This window comes from Meleagris gallopavo, chromosome 15 (genome assembly GCF_905368555.1).
Source record: "Meleagris gallopavo chromosome 15, MGAL_WU_HG_1.1, whole genome shotgun sequence".
Lineage (NCBI taxonomy): Eukaryota > Metazoa > Chordata > Aves > Galliformes > Phasianidae > Meleagris > Meleagris gallopavo.
The window spans coordinates 13119684-13138638 of NC_139418.1; the positions used below are offsets into that span (position 1 = coordinate 13119684).

At 49.9% G+C, this 18955-nt stretch overlaps 1 protein-coding gene across 5 annotated transcripts; it reads left to right on the forward strand.

Annotated features, from left to right (window-relative positions):
* Window positions 1-12434: 12434 nt before the first annotated feature.
* Window positions 12435-18431, forward strand: LOC100551070 (leukotriene C4 synthase-like). 5 transcript variants are annotated; one of them, XM_085237053.1, is made up of 8 exons: window positions 12435-12450; window positions 12964-13125; window positions 13481-13594; window positions 15989-16149; window positions 16939-17038; window positions 17329-17399; window positions 17614-17695; window positions 17895-18431. In XM_085237053.1, the coding sequence occupies exons 3-8, from the start codon at window positions 13509-13511 to the stop codon at window positions 18019-18021; spliced, it is 627 nt and encodes a 208-aa protein (XP_085093179.1). In that variant the 5' UTR covers window positions 12435-12450; window positions 12964-13125; window positions 13481-13508; the 3' UTR covers window positions 18022-18431. The 5 variants fall into 5 exon arrangements, with proteins under 5 accessions (XP_085093179.1, XP_085093180.1, XP_085093178.1 ...); XM_085237054.1 differs by lacking the exons at window positions 12435-12450; window positions 13481-13594 and adding an exon at window positions 13223-13438 and having other exon boundaries at window positions 12952-13125; XM_085237052.1 differs by lacking the exon at window positions 12435-12450 and having other exon boundaries at window positions 12952-13125.
* Window positions 18432-18955: the final 524 nt, after the last annotated feature.

Below are 18955 nucleotides of genomic sequence, written 5' to 3' on the forward strand. Positions count from 1 at the left end.
CTGCCTTTGGATTCCAAGACCTTAAGGAAATCATGCAGCTTCACAGACTTATTTTTCCTATTTCATTGGGCATAAAGTCTAATTTCCTTCTTAGTTAGTGGCATGACACTGCAAAGACTTGATCAATACATCAGAGTTATCACCACAACGTGCAGCAGGAAGGACACAGTGGAGAGGGCCCTCACAGAGGATGTCTAAGTTCCTTGCTATCATACTTCCAGAATGTACTCTTTATAAAGTTACTTCCCTGACAGTTTAAGCAGAGCCTGCAAAACCAGTTTAATCATCTCCTTGGTTACACATCTATTTGAGTGGTTCATGGAGTCAGTTCTTAACACTACATATTGCACAAACTACAGCTGAATTGCTGCTAGATATATAGTTTAACAAAGTTCTTTCTATTAAAAAAAGCCCTGTCAGATAAAACAAGTCTTTCAAACTAAGATACTGCAGAGCTAAGCATCGAAGGGAAGTGCCTGTATCATACAAGTTACCATAACTACCCTTCAGAAACTTAACTGGAAGAGCATTATCAGCTTTTATTTCAGCAGCATCTCAATCAACAGCTGAAACTGACTTGATCCTATATAAACAAGATTTACTAGCAAAGCCCTGTGCTCAGTACCACACTTTGCTACTGTATTTACAGAGGAAGCACACCTGCAAAAATAAGCACAATGCATCGTCATGCAAGACAAGGGCCATGGAAGAAAGATGTACAGTCACAAGTCAATACATTCAAACAAAACTGCCAGGAGACCAAAAGGAAGACAGATATCTGCCCCATCCTCACCCCCCACCTCTTTCCTTCCAAACTACATTTTCATTATTTCTGAGCAAGACTTGGCTACTCTATGAGGTAGTTCAATAATCCCTTAAAGTTCAAACCACTGAGGAGTGGAGGAATCTCTCTGACATCTCAAGATCCCTCCACCTTCCACATCCTGCCTCCTCTGCTGTGTCACAGCAACTGCCTGATGGTGAGCAGGGCAGGCCATTTAAGATGGCTAAAAACCCTTCTGCCATGCTGTTTTAACCGGTCATCGATTCTCCAGCCCAGTACACAAAGGCAAAAGGTGTTGTAGTGGGACAAGCAGCCAAGGATAAAGGAAATTAAGCTGCTAGCAGCAGCATCAGCTTTATGCCATAGCACGCCTGTCAGACAGACCTCTCATAAGGCAGACCTGGGAGATCTACACCCCACAGCAAAGCTAGACAACTAACTTCATTGCCAAACACTGATTTCAGCAACCAGTATCTCACCGCTCCTCTGAGAGGGATATAATAAAATTATGTTCATACATACAGCAGCTCATACGACGCAGACAAAATTATTTTCCCCTTAAGTGCTTAGTTCTGCAGTCAGACAGACTCCAGTACTGCCCTGCCTTGCTTTCAACAGGCCGAAGTTCTGTGTGTGGGTGGTTTTGTTTTGTTTTTTTTTTTTTTCCTCCCCCTCAAAAAGAAGGGGGTGTGTAAGATACACTGCTACTTCAAGGTCTGAGAAGAGATTAGCCAGACCTGCAGCCCTACACACAACAGAAAAAGCTGCCCTGGTTGGGCTGCAAGGAGCACAAACCAAGAGATTAGGTGTGAAAGGTGACAGCAAAGCTTGCCTTTAATAAGCACTTCAAACACGCCAGTTTCTAAAAATAATGTACAACATTGCAGAAACAGCAAGGGAGAAAACACCATGTACTGTTTGTCAGCACAGAGATCCCTGCAGAACTGGAAGTCCTTGGAAGACAAAGGCAGAACTGCAAGGCTTCTTGGCCATAAAACAGATGGACTGCAAGAGAAATTATGGTAGGTGGGGAGAGATCTGGAGGCACCTCAAGATCTTTGACATCATGCCTAGAAATCAATTCAGGTTTGCCTTGCTTAGAATTAATTCCAGCAAGAACAGGCTGCCATTTTGTTCACTGCAAGAGGCAGAAAAATGAAAGGCCAGAAAAGGAAACATAAGGAAGGACTAAGTACAAGTTACAGGGTGCTCTCAGTAAAGGATTTATTCATTTACTTAGGAGGAAGTGCTGCAACACATCAAATGAAAGGGCAATCTAGCAGAAGCTGCAAGCTTTCATGCTGTTCTGCATTAGGCTTCTCTCCTAAGGAGGGCAGCCAACGCTAGGAAACAGTTAACATCTTACAGCCAGCTTGTCAAGTAGCATGTAGAAGTATTCTCTCCATCATATACATATATCTACATAAAGTGAAGTAAGTGGGAATATGAAGACTTAAACAAATACCAAGTTTAGTTCAAAAAAAGGGCTAAGCATTCTGAATAAACCCACATAATGCAATCACACCAACAGCAGGGATGTTTTCATAGCCACTCTCATGCACCTGAAGTGCTTCTGGAGCAACATGTTTTCACATTCATTCAGCCCATATTCTTCACACTGTTATCTCACACACAACTACAGCTCTATCATCTCCTTGTAACACACGTGGGTTATTTCTACTTACTTGACAACAAACATCATGTTCCTGGAGCCCAGACCTCAGGCACCTGACAAACCCCAAACAAACTCGGTACGCTTTACACGATGCTCTGCAGAAGCACCGCAGTATTAATTAACTCTGCAGCGTTAATTAACACCAAACGGCTGAAGCCCCGAGCTGTACCATAACTGCAGCCACCACCACACGGCAGCTTCCCTTCCAAACGAGATCAGCCGCAGCATTTCTCCTTCCACCGCCTAGAAAGTTCTGAAGCGCAGGACGGCACGTGAAAGTTCACTCGTGAAGAGCAGAGCAAACAGGAACGCAGGGCTGCGCGTGCTTTACTCCGATTTTCCATTCAAAAGCACGCTGCTCAGACCTCCACCCAGCCCTGCGAGCTCACAGCCCCCCACCCTGAAGGCGGCCCGGCCCCGCACGGCGGTTCCGAGCCCCCAGGCCGCGCCCCCACCTGTTGGGCCCCACTCTGCCCCGTTCCGCAGCCTTCTCGTTCCGTCACACCGGCTCTCCTCCCGTTACAGCGGCATCATCCCGCGCCCCGTCCCGCCGCCCCCAGCAGTCCGGGTTCCGCCCGGCCCCGCACAGGCCGCGCCGCGCCGCCCGCCCCGAGGCCGCAGAACCTACCAGAAGCCGCCGGGCCCACGGAGCGCAGCCGGGCGGCCCCGCACCCCCCGGCCGCAACCACCCCTCCCTCAGCAGCTCCGGGACCGCTCCGCTGCCCGCCGGGCCCGCGCTCGAGGCCCGGTACCCCGCCGCCGCGCCCCCGCCCGCCCCGCGCCGCCGAACCCCGCGCCACCCCGAAGCCTCGAAGCCGGACGGCCTGGCGCCGCTCGGCGCGGTGTACGGGTGGGAAGGGGCGCTCACCGCGAGCCCCAGCAGCGCCGCAGCCCCCGCCCGCCGCCCCCGGCCCTCACCTCCGTCACGTGTCCAGCCGCCCAGCGCCGCCGCCGCCCGCCTATCTATTGCGCGCCAGCTCCGCCCCCCGGCCCACCTCTCTTATCTTCTTCCATTGGCAAACGGCTCTCCCGCCCGCCCGCCCCTCTGCCTGTACGGCGTTCCGATTGGCTGACGGCGCCGCCGCTCGAAGGCTCGCCCGCCTCAAAACACGCCCCAACGGCTCTTCCCTTCGTGGAGCGCTTCTATTGGTTGGTGAGGTTGCAGGAAGTGCGCGGCGATTGGCTGACCGAGGGGAGGCCGTTGAAACGTGGGCGGGGACACAGCGGATTCTCTTTGGTGGGGGCACGGCTAGGGACTCCGGCCTGGCCCTGAGGCTGGGATCGCCTCGCTCCGTGCCGTGCTCTGGGTCGTCGGGAGGTGCTTGTATAGCTGGGGGCTCGGGTAGAGCCTGCTAAGGGCCTGAACACCGTTATATTAAACAGCACGTTCGCCTTCATTGCTCCCTTGTGTTTCTTTAACCCCTTGGAAAGCGTTTTCGGCATATTAAGAAAGAATAAGCATATCTGGTATCTCTTAGTCACAAGCTGGGGTTTTGGGGAAGGCAGGGAGTGCAGCACGCCGAGGGGCAGAGGATGGAACTGGGCCCGGGCAGCCTCCTGTTTCAAGGCCTTGCGTAATGCTGGGAGCTTTAAGCAATGCCATATTTCTGAAATGAGCAAAGTAGTTGTGTAAAGGTGAAGGACTCGGCGTTTGTACGGCCGAACCAGTCGAGGAGGGGGGGGGGATGCAGAAGTAACAGTCCCTGTGGTGGTGGTGGAAGGAAGGGCTGAGCGTGAGCAGTGATTGAGGCCTGGGGTGCTGTGATGAGCAGAGCAGGAGCTGCCCCTCAGCAGGGGGAGAGGGGTTTTCTTTGCAAACATAAATCTGTTTTGAGTCCACACAGTGAGTCAGCAGCAGAAGTCTCCCCACAGAGAAAATTCCACTGCATTAGGACAATGCAGGCAGTGCTTGGCGCTCGGAAATAAGGCTCAGCATAAATGAAATAAATCAGCAAATCCCTGCTTGTGCTGAAGTTTGGGATCCAGTGGTCGCAGTTTTCCCCAAAGGCAACAAGCTGGCTCCTATGCCTCACTGTCAGCTGAGCTATGCCCAGCCCAAATGCAGGATGCAGAGACAGGCAAGGAAACAGCCCCAAATGACAGGCAGCAGGTGAGATACCGAGTGTCTTAAATTAGAAACAAATACTCCAAAGGGTAACAAAGATGTTTAATTTAGCACGCTCCATGTCCTCTCTGGGCAAAATGCAGTTTTGTTCCAAATGCCTTCCAAGTCCCTCTTTTGAAACAGGTTATTACCTCCAGCATAACTTGCAGGATTGCAGAACGCTATGCTCCAATCACACAAGCTCTGGGAAGTCGATGCACGCACACATGCCAGTCATACATGCCTTCCTGCTCTCCCCCACCCTCTCCCAAAAAAGCAGGCATTCCTTCCTTTTACAACTGCTGAATCACGGCACAGGCAGGCAGCCCTGAAGCCCATTGCTGCCTGTGCTGCTTTGTCATCTGGGGAAAAAGAGAATCAGTTAGAAAAAAATACAAGCTGCTAAAAGCATATCCGGCTCCTTGATTTTTGAGATGTTTAAGTTTGGTTAAAATAATACAAAATCCACATAAGACAGATAGATGGTCCAGAAAAAAAGAGGATAAGAGGAAAAAAGAGGAATGAAGGGAACAGACGGACCATGCACAGAGGTTTAAGTGCTCTGACAGCTAAGCAGGTGGTATTTTTAGGCCAGGCTATGATGTGCCAGGGCAGGGCAGTGGAAGAAAGAGGGATGGCAGATACCACACTGCATTGTTGAAATTTTCATTGGTTTTCAATGGTTTTCATTTATATTTGTTCAGGCATCGAAGCAGATCTGCCAATTTCCACCAATGAGTGCTTGCAGAGCATGCTGTGTTGTTCTCTGATTTTAGAGGTAAATTCTGAAAGGCAGAAAGTGGGCAGTATGGTGAAGCTGGAAAAGCCTGAGGTCCCTCATCCAGAACAGATAGAACTCAGAGGAAAGAGGAAAATCCTCTGTTTATGGGCAGACCACGGCTTTGGGCAACTTTTCTGCCCTGCTGCCAGACAGAGAAACCTGCTGCACTTTCAGCTTTTACTTTCTGATCTTAATTCTCTGTAACCTTGATCTCTGAAGAATTCCTGCTTCCTTAATTCCCTCTTTGCATTTCAAGAATTAGCTGGAGCTCTGCTCAGATCTCTTTCTCCCCTGGAAAGCTGGTATGAAGTAAGTGGAAAATCAGGCAGGTTGGGGCTGCAGGACATCAGTGGGACTGCAGATAACAAGCAGTACAGACAGATGAGCAGCAGGAGAACACTGACTTTTGCTCTTTCAAACTTTGCACTGCAGGAGGGAAGACAAGCTCACATCTCTATGGGGCAATGTCCACGTGCCCTGGTATGCTTTGATGGAAACCATTTTTTTACAGTGACATCTCTGGAAACCACTCCTGAGAAAGGGGCAGGAAAGATACATTGACTTTGTCAAAACAGAGGGGCCTAAGTGTCTGAAGCTAAAAATAAAGAGCTGCCATTTTCCAAGGTAATAAATGTGAATGTAAGAAATGTTATAAATTAATTGTAACAAGGGGAGGAGAAATAGTGAAAGGAAGATGCACCAGAGAGCCAGAAGCAGAGCTCTAGCAGATGGGTGGGAGGAGATAGGAAAGCACAGAATGAAGTGGAAGAAGATAAACAATTCCTGTGGTAGTGTAAGTGCAGGAGCTAGGAAGTGCCTGCGCAATGGGAACTGTATAGAAAACTCCTGGGACCCACAGGTCAGAATTATGCAAGACAAGACAACAGGTGCAAGGTTGGTCTGTACATAGGTAGCAACCATGGTTCTGATGGAACTGATGGTTCCTTTGGGTTGTGCACAGGTTTGGTAGCTCCCGTAGGCGCTGCACCAGTCTGCTGAGCACAGTTTGGTCCTGGGTGTGCCCTTTTCCACCCCTTCTTTCAGAGAGCAGATGTAATTTGCTGCAAGGTGGCCTTCAGATGCCCCCAGGTCTGTGCTCTCCCTGAAAGTGTCACACTGGAGGCCTTCTTTCTGTGAGCTTGGCTGGGCACGGGCAGCAGAGTTGGACCTCCTGGGGTTTGGCTGTAGGGTGGGCTGTCAGCTCAGGGCTGATGTTTGTTTTATGTAGGAGTAGTTGTTTTGCCAACAAAGCTGTTTGCTTATTGGAGAACAAAAATATTTACCATTCTCTACCTCAAACACCTTCAGTTTTGACAGTGATTGAACCCAGTTAAAGGAAACCAAAATTCCATCACAGAGAATAAGAAAACAGTTAAATGGCATTTATTAGTTGGGGAAGTGAGGGGGTAGGAAGCCCTCTTCTCCCACTCAGCCAGGCCTCATGGCCAGGACAGCACTCAGGACAGCCCTCAGCCTCCAGCTCTGCACGAAGAAGTGGGCACTGAGGGCCAGCCCTGCCCCGTGCATCCCCATGCAGCCCCTTCAGACCCAGGCAGAACCAATGCTCCAACAGCCACATTCCTGGCATGCCATGCAGGCAGCACAAGGCCACCTCGCGCTGCTGGCCTGCCCTAATCCTGCCTCGCCGAGGTCAACAAACAGGGAATTAGCAGCACTTAACTCAGTGACCTCCACAGGGCCACAGCTCTCCTGATCACAGCACAGCTGGAGCTGCAGGAGGAGAACATCTCTGTCGTTTCTGCGGGCCTCTGTCCATGTCTGACCAAAAAAAACATCACCACCCTTTTAGAGCAGACTGAAACGCAGGTGTGGCTCTCACTGGCATCTGAGCTTCATGTTTATACAATCAACTTCCTTGTTGTTTTCACTTAAATCCCACATGAGGTTTCACGCTGAGCCCATTTCTCTCTGCACTACCGCACGCTTCTTCCTCCTGCTCTGGATGGAGCGGGCACCTGCCCAGCCAAAAACAAACCTGCAAAGCCCAGGGGGTTTGATTTCAGTGGAATTGGTGTGATTGTCCTTTACGGGAACACACAGATGGAGGTAAACTTGGAACAACTTGTGAAATGGAATCTCTAATGCTTGATTTAATTGCTGATGAAGGCAGGTTTGTGCCGAAGTACTTCTCTATGAATCACAGTGGCTGAGGTGGGACATGCATTTTGTTCAGCTGTGGTTGCTGTGGAGCCACACCTTCTGGTGCACAGCCTGGGTGGACAGTTGAGCTTGGAACCCTTGAAACCAACATCAGGAGCTGTAAGTCAGCAGTGTGCAGGAGGGACTTCCTGCTGAGAAATAAAGGAAAACCCTCCATAGGAGCAGCTGGTCCTCCTTCGATCCGAAGCAGAGCACGTGCCTGGAGGGATGGTGACAGCAGAACAGCGAGGCACAGAGACTTTGCACCTCCCCAAAATAACAGTGGGCTCCATCGCATTTTCCCAGCTCCTGGTGCAGACAGGACGGCACTCCAAAGACCCATGACCGCGCTGGTGCAGCTCGAGCACTGGGACCTGTCCCAGCCTCCTCTCGATGGTGTCAGCTCCCTCTCCCATGCCGCTATTACTCAGAAAAGAGATAAGACACCTTTTTTTTTTTTTTTAACCGACGAAAATGACAGCGGGGCTCTCTGGCGCTGCCGCCCGCCTTGCTGTCCCGAGGGCGGAACCAGGCGCGGGGCTGCCGACATCCGCAGCGCCGCAGCGCCGCCTGGCGGCAGGAATGCAGCCAACGCTCCATCTGCGACCCGAGCGGCTCCCAGCCCTCCGGCAAACGGACGCCTCGCACCTCCGGGGAGCATCGCTGGAATTCCCGGAGTTTTCCTTACGAAAAGGCTTCACTCTGGGCAAGGAAACAGCAGAGCCCTTCCTCCAGGTTTACTGCAGAGGTTGGATCTTGCTGCCACCGCTGCTGATATGAATGGGCATGCAAGGAATTGGCGTTTCCAAAATGAAAGAGGGTTTTTTAGAGCAGAGCATGTGAGCAAAAATGGATGCGAGAGCATGGAGACGGCCCAAGTTCTTCTGGTTTGAGGGTGCAGAGCTGAATGTGCCCTGCTCTTGCAGGTGGCACTGCCTTGCCTTCAGCAGGGGGAAATTGTTAAAAATCCTACATGCGGCACGGCTGTTCTAATAGCATCTCAGGCAATAGGGTGAGTCACAGGCTTAAGAGCAGCACTGCAGCAGAGTCACTGAAACAAACAGTGCGGTATTCTCTGTGGGTTTGGAGGACACAGAAGCTTTCTCGTGTAGAAAAAACCCGTGCAGGTGTGGAGGCAGAGAACTCAGAGCTGGCTGTTCTCAGAGCAAACAGAGCTCGGGGAAGGAGAGGCCTCGTTGGGTGTGTTGGTGATAGGGAAATGGTGGGCTGGGGTCAGGAGGTTCTGCTTGGCACGGGAGGGAGGGGAATGGGTAAGGTTACACGAGTGAAACTTGACTACCTTTGTTCTCTTTCTTAGGTCAGATAGCTTGGAGAGATCTTATCACCCGAGAGCTGAATTAATCATGGGCTGAGTGGTAGAACTGAAAGGAATAGATCCAGTTGTGAGGGCATGCTGCTACTCAGCTCGGTAGAAACTAAAGAAAGAGGAGGAATGAAACGTGATGTCTGATTAAGGCTGTATTAAAAATGTCATCTATGCCTCAGGGGACGGTGCTGTTCTCAGACAGATTCAAAAATACAGAGGTTTGGTTTCCCAACGGGGAGTAAGGTGAGGGCTCCCCATGCTGGGAGGGGTGGGCTGGCGCTGACCTGCCTGCCTTGCTGCCTTCTTAGAAACTGCACTGTAACAATCCATGCATGTCAACTATTTTGTTTTTGCATTTTCAACTTATTCCTGACATTTATTCTAAGTATATGCTCTACTTGGCTCTCCTGCTTGGCAAGTATCTGTGCACAGAGCTTGAATCAGTCACTGCCATCCATAGCTGCCTTTGTTGTCTTGGGGCACTCACATAGAAAATCCAACAGATCCTCCTTTAAGAATGAAGATGCAGATGCAGTGCAAGCTCAGCAAAATCCCTGTGATAAATGGAGCCTCTTCCTAATGGCTTACTTATTTTATTACTGAACCAGTGCCTGCTTTACAGATCTTCACAGAGTTTTAAATATGTATATAATGTACATATATCTGAATAATCTATACACATACAGTGAAAATCAATATGTAATAAAAATCTAGTATACCTGCATATGTATGGTTAAGAATCTCTGTATTTAGGGTTAAGAATCACTGGTAGATGAAATGGTGATCATGAGAGCACTTTAGGAGGAGTTTGAATTCATTTTCACTGGAGAAAAAGGAGCATTCTGCAGATAACAGCTGACAGCATTAGCCTATTGTAAACACTGAACCTGTTAAAAATGAGAGGAGATTTTTCTGTTTGTTTTGGTAATAGCCTATGCACAGACCCTGATAAGTCCTGCACTACAGACAGCACTGTGCGTTCTTGAGCACTTCCTTCTTCAGCAGAAGTTCACTATTACAGACTGGTGGTTTCCTAACAAGACTTCCAAACGGCACCTGAATTAAAGATAACTCTGTAAGGATGCCTGGTTGACACCCACAGTGTTATTCATCTCTCAGAATCCCCTCTCAGAGGGGCTGTGACCATCCAGAAGCTCTTCAGTCACTCTCAGTGCAGCCCTGCTCTGGGAAGCCTGGCAGCCATCCCAGCAAACAAATACAAGTTTGGGGATGCCAAGAGCACTGAGGTCCTGTTTGGCTGCCTCTGCCCAGGCAACATCCTTTTGGGATTGTATCAGCAAATGATGAGCAGGCGTATGGATTGATGTTAATTCTTTTCAGTGGTACGTGGCTTAGTGAAAGGTCTTTAAAATGCAGTGTGAGAAACTCCACTGCTCTTCTTGAGCAATTGTAGAATGTGGGATTGATCTCCCTTAAATCCCTTTTTTGTATAATCTACTTTTCTTTTTATTTTCTAGTGCTGTTCTTCCTGCTGCCAAGAGCTCAATTGTCACACAGATACTGGAGATCTATTGCCTATTCAGAAAGCAAGGCAAATTATTCTTTGGTATTTGCAGAACTATAGCAACAGCCAAAAATGTAAGAGGTGTATTTGGGATGAGAAGACCAAGAGAGTGAACAAAGCAAACAAGCTGTTACAAGTAATCTCTGAAACTGCGTGGGACATAGCAACGTCTGGGATGTCTGCTGGCACTGAAGAAAAGGACTGGATTGTGATGGGAGACTGTGGTGAGCAGCACCAGAGCTTCCCAGTACAGAGAGCTGAGCTCCTTTGTGCTGTGTCTGGTCCTGCTTTGCCATGCTGGACCTAGATGAAAGCTGCTTCCATCACAGGGGAGATGAATACCATCTTACAGGCGTAGCGAGGATGCACAGGGTGTAATTTTGTCATTGGGAGTTTTGTTCATGGATGTGGCCACCACCAGAACAAAGCACAAAGCTCCTGGGCAGCATCCCAGTTCTGAGCTGTGTGCAGCAGGCAGGTGGCTGCTGAGAAGTGAGATTCTTAGGTGTGGTGCAGTGGCATCCATGTGCTGGTACTGCCCATCCTGCTTGTTGACACTGTGTGCACAAATCACAGGTGTGACATCTATTTGTTTCCTAAACAATGTGTTGAAATCATGATGTCTCGGGAGGGATTTGTATAGCAAAGAGAGCAAGTTTAAGTTAAACATTTTTTCCTAGAGTGGCACAGTGATGTTCATTAGCAGAGGGGAAGTGACAGTGGTGGTTCTCGCAATCAGATCTGCCCACCAAACCCACCGTGAGCAGCAGCCTTTGGCAGAAAGCAGAGCTGCAGAGCCCTGCAGTACACCACCATTGCCACCCAGCCTGCATGTGGCTGGAGGTGAGGGTGTGCAGGAAGATTTGGTATTTTGCACTGTTTCTGGCTGTTCTATTCTGTTACACACCCTAAAAACAAACCCAGCTGTTCTTAAAGCAGTTCCTGTCTCAGAGTGTGACTGGTCATTGAAGGGAAGCTCCTCACCTTTTGCAAAAGCTCTTGGTGCCCGAAGGCTCATTATTTGCTTCTCAAATACCTCTGGGAAGAGCACAGTTTCCTAACTCACAGCCCAGGCTTTCACCCCTCTGTCCTGAAATGCAGCCGCTGTGAGGCAGCACCCTGAGCTGGAGGGCATGATGTGGTGTGTGGGACCAGCAGGCGCAGGAAGGAAGAGCAGTGCTGGAGCTGGTCCTTGCAGCCCTACCTCGCAAGGCCGGAGTGGGACAGAAAGGCTCAGAAGCCTGCACTGCCAATATTATGGTGGGATGCGGACTGCCGTGGAGACAGCCTGGTGCTGGCACTGAGGGCCTGCCTTGTGCACGTGGTGTGCACTGCTGCCCTCTGCACTCAGGTCAGCTTGGCTTCAGCCAGGCTTGACTGAGCAAAGACATCTGAACAAAGGAGTCACAGCTGCTAACCAGAAACTAATTCCCTCTCGGCTCACACCTCGCCCTTGTGATGTCTGACTGCTCCCCAGCCCCCTGCTAGCAGGTGCAGGAGGTGCCACACTGTCACCTTCAGTGCCTTTCCTGCAGGAAGCAGCTGCCCATCCTGCTTGTGCCACATTCCACGTCCCAGGTCTCCCACAGCCACCTCCGCTGCCCTCAGGCCCCATCCGTCCTCTCAGCCCCTCACTGACCCCCCCTGACCCACACGTACCGGGCAGCGAGTGCTGTGCTCCCTCGCCCTGTAATTCAGAACAGACAAGCCGCCCTGCTTACAGCCTTTGAAGCTTTTCCATGTGGCCTGAAGGGAGCCCTGCCACTTTTTTTCCACATCACTATAGGATAATAATAAGTGTGTGTCCCACCACTGGAGGAAATCCTTCCCATCCCTGCTTTCTGCAATATTGCTCCCAAGATTGGATCTCTCGTTCGCTTTGCCAGAAGCGCAGCCGCCCTTCTGCTGTTGTTCTTCTTTGTTCCAGTGCTTTTTCTGACATTCTGCTGAAAAAGGAATACTGGCAAAGGAACTGCTCTATGTGACAATACTACGATGCAGGGCTGGACAAAAAGGGGCTGAACTTTCCTGTTTACGTATTTTTAACAGATTTTGGCCATTTGTGCATCTCAGTAGCTTTTGATGCTGAGTAAGGTGAGTAAAGGCAGCACTTTAGCACTGTTTATATATGGATATGCCCTCTGGCCAGATGTAATATTCATACAGATAAAGGTCACCAAATGTCTTTAGAAAAAAGAATCATTAAAAAAAATATTTTCTAAATTATCCCTGACAAAATGAGTACCACATACTCATTCCCATAGTTTCCCAAAGGCTTTATAGTGAAGCTCCCTCCTATTGCTGACAAAGCACTTTGTCCTTCCTGACATGAAGATCACTGTCATTAGGACTGCTGGGACATGGTTAAGGCATCCCATAGAAGACTGATTTTGCCCTCAAAAGTTGTTGCAAACTGCCTGGGTTGTGCACAAATCAAAGTGATATCTGAGCCTCCAGGGAGCTTCGGTAACATCTGCAGAGCAGAAATTGCGGCCATCCCTGCTCCTTAGGATTGGCTGAGCTTGGCCAATGCTGTATTATCAAGGGACGAAATTATGAATTTCTGTCTTCATGCCACATATTTTCATCCTACACTTCCTTTTGCAGCTGCAAAACCCAAGAATTCTGAGGACATCTCAAGAGATGCTGATTGCAGATAGAGGCTGCTGGTTATTTGCACCCCTCCCAGTCCAAGGGGTACCCAGCTGGCTGCACCAAGGCCTGGAGGCTCATCTTTTGAACACAAAAACCTCTTTTTTTTCTTTATGGGTAAGTTTTGTTTGTTTGTTTGTTTGTTGTTGTTTTCCTGTGGGACTTTGAATACTTTTGAACGGAAAACTTTTTTTTTTTTTTTTTTAACATGTAGCTTTTAATCCTTTTGAACTAAAATTGCTCTCCATGTGGCTGCTAGAAAGGCACTGACTGTTCCCACATGCAGTTCAACCATCTCGGGTTTGGATGTGCTCAGCAGCTGCAGAAGTAGAAGCAAAAGGAAGCACGAGTGCCAACTGTATTAGAAAACACTTCTGTGTTTCTGTGATTTTTGGAAGGTCAAGGAACCGCTGTGCTTCACAGCTGAAGGGTGAGTTGATCAGATGCAAATTTTTTCCTTTTCTGCTAACAGAGCTCTTGGCCTGTCGCCGTTTTATGGAATGCATTTCCAGGGCAATCTTGCTGTGTGTGACGTCGTTGGGCTCTGCTGGCTTCTCCTCGCCCCACTGCTGCCAGGGAAAAACAGGTATGGCAAAGCACCCTGCTGCCAAAAGCTGCCCTGGGCTTTCTGTGCTGCTTGTTTTTCCTCCAAGATCACTCTTAATCCAGATAAGCATCATGAACCATCCTGCAGCACTGATCTGAAAGTGGTAATTAGGAGGTAGGAGGGTTTAATGGCTGCAGGAGGTGGTGGCAGAAGCCCTGGCAGCGTGGGCACAGAGCAATTCGTCCTGCGATGAGTCAGTGGGAGGCGCAGTGATTCTGCATTGTGCCACATTCAAGTGGCACAGCAGTGAGGAGCAGGCAGCGTTCCTTTAGCTCCAACCCTTTAAATCCATACCCAGCCTGGACCTGCAACTGCAGCATTGTCATCAAACAGGAGGAAATTCGGCTGTGCCAGCCTTGGAGGGTGAGGTTTTGCAATATGCTTCTTCCAGTGTCATTGCATGTGGCTGGTGACAGCAGTGACATCCCACCCAATCTCCTGCCTCCCTCATTCCTGGGGATGCGGTGGCTTACTCAGACACCCTAAGGCACCAAGCCCTTTGCTCGCAGCCTCGTGAGCCTCATGCCCAAGCAAGAGCATGGGGTGAGCTGCCATGGGACCGCAGAGCCTCTGAGTCAGGTGTGAGCACTTAGTGGGATGGTGGTGGAGGCAAGGGGAACCCACCTGCAGGCCCCGGCCTGGACCCACGCATGCGGCTGCTGGTGGCTCCTGTGATCAGTGGGATGCTGGGCACCAGGGCCAGTCCCCTCAGATGGCATTTAGTGCCTGCAGGGAGTGCCAATGCCCACTCCTAATGCCGGGTGAGAATGGAAAATATGGAGAGTCGTGGTGGTCACAAACAGCAAATAGAAAAATGTGGTAGTCTGCAGGAGGTAAAGGCAGCTTGAGAAATGGTGGTTACATGGGAGGGAGGAAGGGAGAGATGCCTGTGCTTGTTTATTCATTCATATTTTACTGACCTTGTTATATTCAGACTATTCCAGATGATATCTGAAGTGTTTTGCAACTAGTGATGATTTGGGGAATGGGAGCACTCTGTAGGGTCCTTTGAAACACCTCCTGGCCTAGTCTTCCTACGTGCACTGAGCTCAGGTCATGCTGCACCGCTGAGGTGTGAGCACAGATCTTGTTCAGTCGTTGTGCTTTGTATTTTCTTTTGCTAGCAGGCTGTAATCAGCCAGGAGATGAGGGAAAAGGAAACTACACCGTGCACTGAGACCTCTGCCTTTTCTGAGCTGGCACAGGAAAGTCCTTCATTTCTTTGACAGCTGAGCTGAAAAAACAAACCACCACCTCCCTCATATTCCTAAACAGTTGGTGAAACGGAAGTGAATCAGCTCTGATATAAAACAGCCTTACAGCTGAAGCTTGAAAAATGGTGTTTGGTATTTTGAGAAACAAGCTGGGACATTGGTGTCACTACTCTGAGTGACTTTATCTGCTAGTGAGGCACAAAGCCAGAGCCTGCCCATTGTTCCTTAAAAAGTCCATCAATGACGTCGGATATACAGTGCAATTCCTCTTGCATCCATCTGATTTTGTTTTCTGTGATAATGAAGATTAATGAGCTCTTTGTCATAAACCTCATTCACCTCTCCCTGGACCAAAGGCAAATTCTTCAAGTGATGGAAAGGAAGGACACGAAGTCGGGGTCCAGGGGCAGCATTGCCAGCACTGGGCAGGGACCGGCGAGTGCTGCTGTGATCACATGCATGTGATGCCCTCGGTCTCTTGTTGCTACATCCTGATGGATTGTGCTGGATTTCACTCCCACTAATCTCTCACTGATGTGTATCACAGGGGTTGTTTTGGCTGAGGACAGAGAGGGAGGCAGAAGTGCTCAGCTCCCAGCCTTTCCAGCACAGGGAAGAGATTCAAAGCCCTCCCTCGCTGTCTGACTGTTGTACAGGACTCACCCCAGGTCTATGCAAAGCAGATCTGTACCTTTTGCACTTGTTCACACCCTGTCCTACATCTGCAGTAGGTTTTCACGTGGGGCTTTATTTGGTGCCATACCTGTGCAACAATTGTGTTCTGTGCCAACGCGTGCACTTGAGCACAGGGTCTGCATGCCCCAAACGTGGTGATTTGTGCTATGAGCAGCGCAGAGCAGCTAAGAGGGCTGCAGTTTCTTGTGCTGCATCGAAGGAGGGACGTACATTGGCTTTTGCTGGACCCATAACTCCAGGGAAGAGCTAGCTAGGCTGCTGAGATCCGTCCCCTCATTCTCCTCTCTTATCTCTCCTGTGAGGTTTCTGCTGGCTTTCCCACTTCCTCATATTGTATTCCTGGAAAAGAGAAGGTGGGAGTGGAATTCTCCATCGGACCTTTATCTGCCATTGTGCACAAAGTAGCGGGCAAGCTGCAGTCCTAGTTTGTAGTGCTGCATACTGAACTTTTCTGTTCACTTAGGGCAAGCCTGTGCTGCCCGCACCACCATCAACCAACGCATCAGCAAGGACTGGACCTGGCTAGAGGAGATCCTGCTTGGGAAATCAGGTTTTATAGTGTCGCTATGTTGGAGCAGATCCATCTGCTGGCTGCCGTGACGGTTCTTGGGGTCCTGGAGCAAGGTAGGGCATCATATATCCATGCCTAGATATCGCCTGTGTTGGTCTACCATACCTCTATTATTTCCTTTCACTTCCATGCTGTGTTTCTGCTGCCATGCTGCCACTTTACTGCTTTCAGTGAGTGATATCTTTTGTGGTTTTCAAACATTAAAACAAAAAAAAAAAGAGTGCCTGGCACGCCAGCCTCCTAAAAGCCCTTCCCCAGAACTAACACACCTCCTTTGTCTTGATATCTCTTGGTCGATCTTCTCTGTAAACACGTAGAATTTCCTTATTTGAAACACAGATTTGCAGTAGCTCTTGAAGTTGGTGTAGATCATAGCATAATACAGGATGAGGTGGGTTGCACGGAATCTCAAACTCAGCCAGGGCTCCACACTGCATGACTATAGACCTCAGCATCTGGATGGCTTATCTGTGGCATCGGTTCCCTCTGCTTGGCTATCAGAATTTAGAAGGGGAAAAAAACAAAGATTAAAAAAAAAAAAAAAAGAAATGGCAACAACAAAGTGCAGCTGAACTCCCTAATATCTTGTATAGATGATAGATGATTTGTTGATTATAGAAGAAAGAAACCAGATAACCACTGGTTGTATGTGACTGCATATTGCTTGTTTCACCATTGCACAGGTACATTCCTTTGCCTTGTCTGAATGTGCCCAGCTCTCTCTGGAATGTGGGGCTGTGAGATCAGAAGGAAGCTGCAGGACGTTCCCCCTTAGCTCCCGGCAGCCTCCTGGCACCAGGCCAATCCCCATGACTGACCCATGCCACCTTTCTCTCCTGCAGCCTACTTCTTCCTCCAGGTGATCCATGCCAGGCGCACGTTTGGCATTTCTCCTCCCAACATCTCAGGCCCACCTGAATTTGAACGGATCTTTCGAGCACAGTAAGAAACTCCTCTCAAGACGTGCTTTGCAGCACTCCTGTCCGGAGGCACTACCCTTCCCTTGCTTTGCTGTTCAGTTTCTGGGATGCCTTGCAGTACTTTGGAGGTGCCTACCTCTCTGGGGTCCAGTTAATGGATATAAGGGTCAGAACTGGGATTCAGTGAGCTCAGAGAGCTTTCGAGTGGGGCTAAGAGGGGCACTGCCCAAGTTCAGCATCTCTGCTGTCAGTCCTGTGTCCTACATGATCTTCCTCCTTTCCCTTGTTTATAACTTTTCTTTTTCCCTCTAGGGTGAACTCCTCAGAGTATTTTCCCATTTTTGTGGCACTCCTGTGGCAGGCTGGACTCTTTTTCCACCAAGGTGAGAGCAGCCCCACATCCGCTTGGGTGCCAGGTCTGCAGTGCTGCCTCTGTCCTCGGGTCCTGCTCACCTTCTGAGGAATGAATTAGGCAGCAATACTGTCTGAAAGGAGTTCAGAGCCAGTGGGCACTGCCTCTACTCCTCTCCTTCTGCTCTACATTTGGGAGCTCTGTAAATCCTCTGGCGTGGTCACTGTGATCTCTCTCAACCACAGGTCTGGCTGCAGCCCTGGGCCTGCTCTATCTTTACTCCCGCTACTGCTACTTTATGGGATACAGAGCATCATCCTCAGACAGGTAACACCTCCAGCCAGTGCTGACTGCTGGGTCACAGTTTGCTCAAACAAGCTGTTTGGGGCCGCTGAGTGAACCGGTGCTGGGCACAGCATGGGCAACGGCCACGGGATGGGGCTGGAGCCAGGGCTGCTTCTCAGAGCCCTCGGTGGGAGCAGGGCATTCCCACGGCAGCACAGTGATGCTGTCTCTCCCCCTCCAGGCTCACCCCCATCTACTTCAGCACCGGCATTCTCTGGGTGCTCGTCGCAGCAGCGACCCTGGGCCTCCTGCATTTCTTTCTCTCTCACTATGTGGGTCTGAATGTCCTCCGGCTGCTTGCAGCGTGATGCTCCTGGCCGTCACTGGCATCACCACTTCATACCTGCCCCCATCTACAAGCCCACCTCACCATGCTTCCAACACCTGTGCAGATGGCAGAGCCACAGGGCCATTCTGAAGGCTGTTTGTGCCCAGCACTCCATGCCTAGCTGCTCTGTATGACCAATGGCCAAACCTTCTCCAAAGCAAGGAGAATTTTTGGAAAACAGGAGAAGTAAACTCTTCTCAGCCCAGCCAGCCTCCCATGGTGCACAGCCAGGAAGAGAATTTCTGAGGAAGCACCCACAAGCTGGGGCAGGGCAGAGATAAGGGGCGATCCAGAGGAGGTCCCTGCACACTGCTGGCTGTGCTGCACCAGTGTTGCTGCACACAACATGCTCAAGAGCTGCTGCCAATAAAAGGATGCTGAGCTTGCTGAGCTGTGCATGTCCTCATGGGTCTGCATCTGGCATAGGGCAAAACCTGTGTTTTGGGGTGCAGGGCTGTTTGGTTTCCCTGCAGGGATGGGGACAGTAGTAGTGCAAAGCTGGTTTTCAGCAGTGCAGAGATCTTCAGGTGGGCTCAGCCCCTGTGACAACAGGGCTGGAAACGCGGTCCTATGGGTTGGCAGTGCACAGCTCAGGGAACAGCAGAGGTGCTCTGAGCCCTCAGCACCGGGAACCTTTCACCAAATTCAGCAAGAACAGCAGCATCAGCGTGCTGCTGGATTAACAGGGTTGTAAACCCCGTCATGCTCCCTCCTTCCCCAATGACAGTCATATCTTACACTGGAAGAACACAAGGCACTTTTTGGGGAAGTTATGAACTTTGCGAATTGCGTAACTTCCTTCCCTGTGGTTTAATTGCTTTGTCCAGCAGAGCCCGGTCTGTTTCCCTTTCAAGCTCTTGGATCTGTGCAAACAATTCAATTCCAAACAAAACTAACAGCACTAATCTGTGCAA